This window comes from Puntigrus tetrazona, chromosome 13, assembly GCF_018831695.1.
Source record: "Puntigrus tetrazona isolate hp1 chromosome 13, ASM1883169v1, whole genome shotgun sequence".
NCBI lineage: Eukaryota > Metazoa > Chordata > Actinopteri > Cypriniformes > Cyprinidae > Puntigrus > Puntigrus tetrazona.
The window spans coordinates 7,054,766-7,065,999 of record NC_056711.1 but is presented as its reverse complement, the minus strand read 5'-3'; the positions used below and the strand labels follow the sequence as shown (position 1 = coordinate 7,065,999).

Genomic DNA, 11,234 nt, shown 5'->3' with positions numbered 1-11,234 from the left:
TACAGCAGGTGTTAGTCTGCATACAAACAATGAACAATCAAGCAGCTGAGTTATGGTATATTGCATGGAGCGCTAATTAATCTTCTGTTATTAACTTTATATTTAGGTTAACTAAATGGTTTGCAGGAGTCATTCTGTAAATCCTTTTTGTGCTAATAATTTTCTTTAACGGTTCATTGCCGTGCTACATCTGAAGCTATTCCTGTTTTTAAACAGGTTTTCAGTTTCTACAATAATTAATTTTCTATTAAGATTAATTTTATAGTTTTATTGTGGATAAAACGGTCTCAGGTCATGCTTCGATAAAGCTCTCCCATTCCATCTAATTGGGAGGAGCAGCGTTAATCGTGTTAACCTCAAATATTAGTTTCCTACGTAATCAATTACGGCTTCTGTTTCTCTTGGTGTAAATGCGAAAATGACACCATTTACTCCGCACTAATGAAATCATATTGTGATGCCGTTGATTGTCGATCTGAATCAGTTCAAAGCAAGGTGATAATCATGCTCCTAACAAGCGTAGCGCCATGGGAACAAGCATTAAATAGCTCAGTAATGCCAACAACAGGCCCTTGGTTTAGGCAATTTTCTTTTGAGAGTCTTTACGCAGTAATCCATACAGATGCCACTTATGTTTATCTCTGGAGTATCTTTGTGGTTTTATCTTTTTCTTTTCCAGGTAGACAGAGACATAATAACAGTTCCTTTGGAAACCATTCTCGGAGACATTTCATCATTACATGGGCTTCATTGTGATGCCACACGGCTATATCAGCCCTAGCCTTTGTTCTTTTGTTTGCTTGAGAAAGCCAGATTTAAGCATTCCTTCACGGAGAGTTTATCTACTCTTCAAAAGCAGGTAAAAAAAAATTTCAGAGATGCCATCGGGCTGTCTAAATGCTCGCAAATGACAGCACTGAAATGTTTTAAGGTTAGTGCCTCTTATCAAATAACACTGCTATAGTAATTATAGCAGGCTGTGTTATTAGTTTGGCGTGGCTTGCAGGTAAAAAACACAAATACAAACTGCACGGCTTTCGTCTTTGATTGACTTACCAGGACCATGTTGTCACAGAAAGCTTCTTACAGCATCAGTGGATTTGAGCAGACTTAGCAGTCTCGAATCTCTCGCTCAGCCAGACAGCTGAAGTCTGCCTCTGACAGAACACTGGCAGGCGCTGCGCAGTAATGCCACTGTTAGCTGCTTTATTTGTTCTCCTCTAAAGACTGTAAATTACAGTTTTCACCAGGTAATGTGCATTTGTCATCTGCTGGACATGTCCCTAATGCTCTATAGATTGATTCAGCGTTTCTCAGGGAGATGTGGGTATGAAAGATTTTCTGGGAACGTGCCAAGACGAGATGATACTCGTATGTTCTATTTATCCAATGTTTCTGGGTAACATCATTCTACGTTGTGCAATGATGGAACCGGATGCACATATGGAAGATCATTTCGGAAATTTGAAGGGTTTTAGATTTAGGTGCATGGGTTGCAATCTTTGTTTTTTGTAGCCGTACAGTATGGCAGTATGTTTATGGGCTACAATAGCTACCTCTTCACTTTTATTTTTAAAGTTTGGGGTCCGTAAGATTTTGTTTTGTGTTTAAAATTTATTGCATATGGAAGTAAATAAGAAAAGCAGTAGAGCTATACAACAGTTAACCATCTGACCATACATATACTGTAAATACTATAACCACTATACATACTTGACTGCACATATATGAACTATGCCTAACAAACTTTAAATAAATACTGTACACGAAGTTGAGCAAAGGAGATATTTCTACATTAAAATTGTGCAGAAAAAATATTTTGAACATTTAAAAGTGTTGATTTTTGTAGTGCAGTGCACAAGTAAACATGTAGTTATAGCCATATATAGGAGAAAATTGAAACGACAGGTAATTATTAAACGAGAAAGGAGGAGTTGTATCTGAAAACTTTGCAGGCTGGATTTGAACTAGAATTACCAATATGAGCACCAGAGCTCAATGTGCTAAGCATTCGGCTTCGGCTCTTTTTTTTAAATTGAATTGTTGCAATCACAACATAACCTTCTATCATGCAAATTTCCTTAATGCATAGAAACACAAACTTAGTTAAACAGCGAAATATGTTGACCCGTTTCAAGGGTCCTTGGGGGCAATTTGGATATTAGTAAATCATTTTATGCCCTAATTTCTAATCCGGCTAGTATTCATTATCACATCTCTCCGTGCGGTCACAAATCACTCTGCCCAGGATAAATATTGCAGACACAGCTATTTGAAATAACGCAATGAACAACTAAACAGTCAATAATCCCAACTGTGGCAAGCCTCAATTTCAAGGTTCTAATAATATTTGTGTCTACTGATATATGAAATATCATATGTTCTGTAATGTGTTTACATGCTAATACAGCGTTAAATTACAGTCAATGAGACAGTCATATGCTATAGGTCTTGTGATATTTTTTCGATGCCCCTTTAATTTGTCCTCGAGAATGATCTTTATAAATTATGCCTGGGTTAAAAGTATTTTATTGGTCATAACCCATTTATCTTTGAGTATAAATCTTTTTCCCTTTTCTATTGACTCAGATGTTTTTATGCCTTTATATATATATATATATATATATATATATATATATATATATATATATATATATATATATATAATCTATTCATTTAAATATATTTAAAGGAATTATTGGTTAGTTTCCTGTGTAGCTTTTTTTTAATCATATGATAATATTTCCCTGTTTCCTTTAATCTGCGAATTAAAGCAAATTTGTTAAAACCTTCTTTCAAGTTATCCTAAAAAGTGTGTGATGTGGGCTTTCATCTTCGTCTGGGTGTTTAAACACAAACGTGGATAGTAAAGGTTCCTTTGAGATTTTCCTTTCATAAACGGGTATTCAAATATTCTGTAGAAGGTTTAAGTCTTTTTGTTTTTGATTCACAAAGTGTTTTATACATTTATGTAAAAGGTAAAAGCTTTTTAATTGTTTAGAATTAAATACAGAATTATCATATTCTTCCCTGCATAATAATAAGACACAGGTAGCAGTTCAAAATGCTTCAGAAAACTGACCTTTAAAACTAGGAATATTTTAGCTCAATGAAAGTCTGAAGTGCACTATTATTATGTTGGGGGTGTGTGTGTGTGTGTGTGTGTGTGTGTGTTTTATAGATGTATATTGTTCAGATATCTGTATTCTGTTAATGAACATTTTTGAGGATTTACTAAATGTATCAGCTTGACATTTAAATGCACTTTTAGCTTAAGGGACTACAAAAAGCCTAAAAAGTGCAATAACTAAGTCAGATTTGTAAGCTACGAAATAATGTGATAATAATATATAATATTAAAAATAATAATTAGAATTTTTATAATTTAGTGTTTTAGTCCAAAAATATGCCAAAGCTTTGATTGTTTGGAAACATAGTTTTTATTCTGATGTTTAGATTATTATTATTATTATTTACTTTATTATAATTTTTTTCAGATATTTTCTATTTTTAGCAGCTGTATAGAATGCATTACTTGCACCAACTTGTTTTTAAGGGGTTTCATTTATCCTTTCAAGCACATATAATAACAAGAGCTGCAGTCTAAGTTTCAGTGGTAAAGGCGAACTGAGCAAGACTAAACAAAGGACTGTCACACTTTATTATTTCCCACAGTTTTTCTCTGCCCTGATCACAAATATTAGCTCCGCATTACCACTTCAAAACGCAGACTTTCTAGTCTGCAGCGGTGGGGGGTACAGCGTCCATTTCAAGTTCTCCAGGAGTCAGACAATATGAAAATGATTAAAAGATGAAGACGCAGTCTGAAAAGGAGTTGTTGGAAGGTCGAGAAAGATAAAGTCGGGCGAGCGAGCGGGAGTTCATGAAAACGGGCGCATATATGCCTTTCGGTATGTTACTTAGATGCTCACTTTTTTTGCGCAACAGCCAGGATTATGCATTAGACCTGGCCTTAGTATACCCATTAAATGTGTTGCATTATCATTTCCTTTATCAGCCTTCATCTCTGAGCAGTCAGCTGGGGTTTTGTTCTAATATGCTTTTGAAATACGGCATGTCTCAGTAACTACTAACATACGGATTTCTAATGACGAGGTTCTACGAAAGTTCGCCTTTTTGTGTTCTTTACTGGAATGTCATACTGTTTGAAGTGGCATTATTGCAGTTAGGTCAAACTCATCCAATCCAATTAAAATGCGCTAGTTTGACAGCTTTTGTACAGGCTTGCTAAGGCTCATTGCGTTAAACATAATGCATGTCTGTTTATTTATTTTTTTTTTCAGCCAATTATTAATTATCTTAACGTCTCCGTTTAGATTTTGAAAACCTACGATTAGGTATTTTTAGCTCTTCCCTCCATCTATAAAACACAATCTGTAGCGACACACAAGACGAGCTCTTCCTCCTGTGCGGGCCCCTCTGGCAACAAGAAAACTGCTAAGCAAAAACTCTCCTCTTTGTTCCATTTTCTTTCAGCATTAGCAATTTATCGCAGAATGAACTTTTATTATATCTGCAGATGACTCACATTAAATTTTTGCCCATTAATTTTGAAATGGGTTTTGAAATGGGTCCTAAGCTTTTATCAAATGCTGGGGAATCTCATTTGGATTATTGTATTTCATTAATTACTTGATAGACAAAGCATACTTTTCAATGTAGATTTTTTGTGCTGTTTAATTAATTAGCATGTTTTCTCTTTTAATTAAAGCCTTTTTTTCGAATTAAAGCCCACAGCAAAACACATATATAATTTGTTTGTAATTAGCCCTTAATTGGTGGTAGTGGAAGCTTAGCACCCTCGTTTCCTTTTTTTTTTTTCTCCTGATTGCCATTTTATTGCCAGTCAGTCATTAATTAAACTGTTTTTCTAATTAGCTTATAAAACTGTTGATGGCACATTATTGTAAGTGTGAGTTCAAAGCTTGCTAATAAGCCTTGCCTGCTCAGAAGAGGGAAGATAATGAAATGCGCACAAAGCCTGCGAACTTTCAGACTTTTTTCCACTCCCTTGTTCCCTGAAGATGACAGTCTTATGTATCTGGAATCAGATTATTGGGGCTGAAACATAGAGAAGCGCATTATACCGAGAGCTTTTCCAGCTAGATCCCCCTCAGAGAGGCTGCTTCTCTGTATGTCTTGTAATGCTGTTTGTCAAGTTGGTGGCAAGATTACAGGAACTCCTTGTCTTATTTCCCCCACCACCCCCTTGAGACTGATAAGCTATGTTAACTGGATCTTTCACTGTATACAAGGATATCAAATGTAGGACTCTCAATATGTCACTTTTGTTGAGAGGATTTTGTCTCCTCCGCTTTAGTGTAGATGACACAGGGTATTGTCATGGGAGCGTGGCCTGTTTCCTTTCATTCATACAGTGCAGTGGTTTTCTTGAAATTTCCCTTGACATTGTTTTGATGCAAGCCACGGTTATTGGAATCCGTTTAAACTGACCCCGTTTGGCACGCTAAAGCAAAACGACGATGATAATAATGCTGATTTATATGCAATATTAGGACAAAAAAAGAGAAAATGTAGGGAGTTCTCGACATTTGCAGTGCACCAAAATTTATGAAGCTCTGTAACATAAGTGGATTTTTAAATTTGTTTGGTAAATTGATGCTACATAGCTAGAGAAAACTGAGAAGAATTGCCGTGGCTAAAAAAGTCCTTTTCAGCACCCACAATGCAAGGGTCTATCCGTTATACAAAAATGTTATGTAAGTACAATATGTAGTTTTTACAAATATCAGATGATGCATTTTATGTCTTTTGGTGGACTTTCGCTGTCAAATAAACAGGTAAGTTACATTATAATATAATATAACATTAATATACATTGTGCATTTACTTGTAACAATATGAAGCTGGTTGAAAATCTGTTAATCCTAACATTAATTAGTGAATCGCTCGTATCCACATCTTACTGTACGTAGTAAGTACTGTAATTACCTACTTGGCAGGTTACTTATTCCAGTCTTATATAAGTTGTTTTGTTTTAATTATTTTACAGAGTGAATGTTATGTTCAAAACCTCTGTATAAGCCAGTATACAATTGTAGGAGTTTTAATTGTTTACAACCTGTGCTTTTTCAGTAAGTGGGTGTGAAAGAGTCAGCCTGGGTTATCAATGCAAGCTCAGAATTAATTTTGATACTCTTTTTTTTTTTTAAACACACACACAAAATGTATTTATTTATATTAATGCTCATTCAGGTTAAATAATATCCTAGTATATTTAAAGCTGCGTCTGCTCTAAGGTTGCAAGCCGTTATAGTCATGTAGTTGGAACTGTTGTTTTCATATATTTGTGGAAGGCTCAAAAATGAGACGGTTATATGGAATAACCAGTGCTTTGATATCAGATAACAGACTAGCATTGTATATTTATATATTGCATGTTTTTGTTTTTTTACTGTGGCAGTTGATGATATACTATACATTACCATGTGGGTTTTGCTCCACTGTTGACTTAACCCACCTAGTGGCCCCACGTTGGAGTTACAGGGCTGAACAGAATGAATTCATCCCTCACAGACCTTTCAAAGGTCACATCATTAATGGCGCTAAATAAACCCAGCACTGAATAAAGCTTTGCCGAGGACTGGCGTAAATGGCACACAATACCTTTTAAAGAGGAGAGAAGAGAGGTAAAGGACAATGGAAATGCATTGAATGTAATTCTTACGGAAATATGGGAAGGTTTAGTGTGACTACCTAGAACAAAGAGCACAAGCGCTTTTTGTTGTGTATGTTACCCCCAGCCCACTTTTTTTTGGATTGTGATTTTCATTCCTTTTTTCCTGCCCTGCATTTTTCCTCTGTGCCCGCATTTGATGTGAAAGGATTTGGCACTAAGTCACAAGAGAGGGAAAAGGAGGGGGGATAAAGATGAAAAAGGAGGGAAAATCATGAAAAGTGGATCAAAAAAGTAAATGAAAAATAATGTCATATTACGGAAAATATGAGAGGCTAATTTGTGCCGACTTTTTGCTAATTTTGTTCTTGCCACAGAAAGAAGTGCTGTCACCTGCTCTGCGCTACACTGATGACAGTGCCAGTGATCCATGAAATAAGCTGCCGCCGGCTTTGTTCTGATAAGAATGAACAAATCTGCACAATGTACTGCGCTCCGAATCTCATTTTCATACTTGCATGCAGGCTAAAAGAAATAAGCTGTTTGCAAGGCTTGATTAATCAGACATTTGAGAGCTTTTTTTTCTTTTTTGTCTCTTTGATCTGCTCTGTCTCCTAGGTAACTTGCTTGACATTAATGTTGAGCCCCGGTAAAGACAATCGTGGATAGTAGACCGGACTGATAAAAAAAAAAAAAAAAAAATTAAGACCTTTAATGCTTTGAATATAGTAATGTGTGTAAAAAATCGGGGAGTCCCGGCTGGAGGAGTGAGGAGGGGGGCTTTATTTTGGTGGTGGGGGCAAAATTTGGTTGAATCCTTGTGTCAAAAATGCAGATAAATCTCAAGATTTAAACCTCCTGACAGCAAAAAGAAAAATGTTTTGTTGTCTCAAAATGCTGCTTTTTGTCAGTGACATATACATTTAATTTTTTTTTTGAATTTTTTTAAATAAAGCTTATTTGAGATCTGCACGTTCCTGCTCAAAACGGCTTTATAGCACCTATTGCGCTCAAACACGCCTCTCCGAAAACACCCTGGTGTGCATTATCTGCGAGCGGATCTGCGCTAAACACGCGCATGATCACCCATTATAACTTCCCTCTCTCTGCTGTCTTGCTAGAAAACATGATTTATGGCTCTTAAAACCTGGAAAAAAATGGCAAGGATTTAAAAAAACTGTCATAGTGTGTTAGCTTCAGGTTATGCAGACGCCTTTACAAATCTTCCAAGTGCCTGTATAGATGAATGCCTCGAGGGCCCAGCCGGAACCCCGCTCTCTCAGCCTGCTAAAGGCCTTATCTTAAATCCAAGCAAAGTACCATTAATCTTTTTGAAAGACCTTTATGGCTTTTAATGTATCCCAAATTAGAACATTTTACACCCTTGGTTCCTGAAATATGGCGATAAAAAGCCTTTAGAGTTTAATTTCTCCTTCCTGCTCGCTCTGACCTGCCTAATCCCAGCATGCATTAGGAGATATTTTAGTTTCAGTCTTTCTAATAAAGTTTATCCCACTTAATTATAATTGAAACATTTTTTTTCCACTCTCTTGCTCTCTCCAGGTTTTTTCAAGCCTACAAATGGTGGCACATTTCCTCATTACCAACGGAGTTTTTTTTTTTTTTTTTGTGTGTTCCCTCTGATTGTGTTCTTTCACTGTTCTAAAGAATTACCCTCATATCCCCTCCCGAAAAAAAGGGGGCGAGAGAAAAGCAGTGGGTAAAAAAAAAAAAAACGGTTTGCGATTTGTCCAAGTGTTTATCAAAGTTTCTTGCGGTCCAATAATAAACCCATCCCAGGAGTGATGGAAGAGGCCCGGACTCTCCTTTTGTTTCCTGAGCCCTCTGTGTCACTCTGGCTATTGGAATTAATCTAGCCACACCACACACATTTCCCCTCACTGATACCGCCGACATGCGCCTCTCGCCCTCCTCCATTCATTTTGCCATCCTAAGTGCGTGCACTGCAATTTTCAGAATTAAAGGTCCTCTTTAGATGAACAGATTAAGTATATGAGATAATAACATTAATTATGCACATCCATGCTGAGTGGTGGAACAGAGGGTTGGGTGTCCTACTTCTATCTATGAACCGCAAGTTCTTTTTTTTTTTTTTTTTGATTTTGGAAACTCGAGCATGTGTGTCCGTGCTGCCATCCTCCCAGTGATGAAGATATGTCTTCTTCGAGCACCACCTTGACGCACTGGCAGCACTGGTGAGGTTTGCCAGGCAGACTGATTTTCTCCAGCTAATGGAGCTTGTCTCTGTCTCCTTCTCAATAGCTGGCCGTGAAAATCGCGCAAGCCGCCGATTGCCGTGACTTCGCCCGCACCAAACAGGAAGCGGAGGCTTCCCAGGCAGCCCGAAAAAGGAGGAAGCAAATCGCTTGGGGGTTTGTTGTCTGCTTTTTTTCTTCCTTCTTCTGTTCGTCCCTGGTGCTGATACCCTGCAGTTTCATTAAGTCACTCTGCATTTCACACTTTAGATGTCCCCTCTTTCCTGGACATGCTGCTGTGTGTTAACTCATGTGTATTCACTAGAGCTTTCTAATGAGTATGCGGATGCTGCTTATCTTTTTGGTCAGTCAGTCCATTTAGAGGGTCTCTGAATGCCCATTGTGAGCTTATAGCTACGATTATACTTTTCAGATTCAGTTCGTGCATCGACGGCAATTATATGCATTCATATTTATCCAAACGAATCTGTATTTCTGCTTTGATTAGGTTTTTTTTTTTATATTGCTCTTATTATTTGTCTGATTATTTTGACTCAGATTTGTCACATTCACTGCATTTTGTTTGTTTTTTTGTAATTTTAGGTTTGAAGCAAAGAAAAGATGGGAAACCAAAAGCAATATGGGATTCATGTGATATTCGCTGCAGTTGACACGTTTCTATAAAGATGAGTAAAGATTTGGCATGTTGATAATTGTTTATAGAGGTAATCTTTTTATAATGCGGTATTATTGCATTCAAATCTCCTTTTTTGTCATTTAACATTTTTATTTTATTTCTTTCTGAATCAGTTTTTTGGTCATTCATTCAGATTTGTGGGACATTTTTTATGTAGCTAAATAAATTTCATAAGCACACGATTATTGTTAGATTCGTCGTTATTGTATGTATTTTAGTTTCTTTTCTCATAATTAAATCTGGTGCGTACAGCCTCGCACGCCATTTATTTACTGCCGTAAGTGGGTTAATCAGGAGCCGCTTTTTTTCTTCCACGGAGGTATGGAGCGAGGGAAGAGAAAGGAGAGATTAGGGGCCTAATGCAATGTACAGGATAATATGCAATAGGATTTGCCCGGGCAAAATGAAATTTGTCGGCTGTAAGGAGGTTTGAGCAGTCATAAACGAGGAGTTTAGTCGGGTTCGAGTGTAAGATGACTGTGTGTGAGGGAGAAAGAGAACGAGATGGAGAACTGTGTGTATGACACTGGACTCAACCCATGATGCATCTTTGAGAGGATTCCTGCACATTTTTATAAGCCTTTCTGTTAGATAAGATCTAGTTGACTGCACTTTCCAAATATAAAATGTATTTATCTCTGTATAGACTGTGTAGATATTATTCTGTTATTCTGAATAATTTACCAAAAAATCCTAAACCTGACATTATTTAGTTCCAAACCTTTCTCCTTCGAGGAACTCAAACGAATAAGCTTTAAAAAAATGTTCATGCTGCTCATTTCCATAAAATTGAAGTGAATTGGCACAAGGGCCTATAAAGTTCCAAAAGTAAATTACAAAACAACATAATAGAGGGAATCCATATCGTATTGTTCAAGACTTCAGAGGATGTGTGATGATTTGTATGAGGACATGCTAAAATTTAAGTTAATTAGCTAATATCTTTGTCTTGTGTTTCATTGTGTTGAAAATAACATGAAATCTTAAGTAATTTATGATGACATTTTGAGGTTAATTATTATCATTTTTTTTTTTTTATTATATATATTTTTTTTAGCAGGATGTTTCTTTATGCCTAGCACCTTCCTTTTTAAACATCCCTCCCACTTCCACAGTCTCGTGAGGTCATTAGCGGGAATGTGGAAACTCGCTCCCTTGATTTACGCTCTGTTGGCCTGAGGCGGAGACATCTGTAATTTTAGGGCTTTGACATACCCACCCTGACAACAGCCAACAGACAACTGTAGCACAAACTTGTCAGTGCTGCCTTGAGGCAAGAGGTGTGGTTTCAGCCCTGCCAGTTACCACGGAGACATCTCGCTGAAAGTAAAGCACCAATCTGTTGTAAATGCCTTCTTTAATATATCAGTCAAACTGTGGTTGTTAGATCACTGGTACACAAGGTTTTATACTGTGTCTGCACCGAATGCAAGGATCTAAAAGACAATAGAACCCATTATAATCAGTGATTCTGTGTACACTGGATGATACAACACGACAAATCTGACACTGAACTGATGTCTGACGTACGCCAAGTGCCTGACGTGGTTAATTTGCTGTGGTTTTGGGAAATCAAAGTGGCCACTGGCTGCGCAATTCAGAATCCCACTGAATTGTTTACATGCTATATTAAGTATCTCACATTTATTTTACTTACTGATTC

The 11,234-nt window shown here is 36.9% G+C and overlaps 1 protein-coding gene across 1 annotated transcript in view; it reads left to right on the top strand.

The window, feature by feature from the left end:
- Positions 1–9,751, top strand: part of fam204a (family with sequence similarity 204 member A) — a 15,279-nt gene extending 5,528 nt beyond the window's left edge. Inside the window, exons 6-7 of the mRNA XM_043256324.1 lie at positions 8,942–9,051; positions 9,478–9,751. Of these exons, the coding sequence (XP_043112259.1) occupies positions 8,942–9,051; positions 9,478–9,529 (162 nt within the window). The 3' untranslated portion in view covers positions 9,530–9,751. The remainder of the gene's footprint in view (positions 1–8,941; positions 9,052–9,477) is intronic.
- The last annotated feature ends 1,483 nt before the right edge of the window (positions 9,752–11,234 follow it).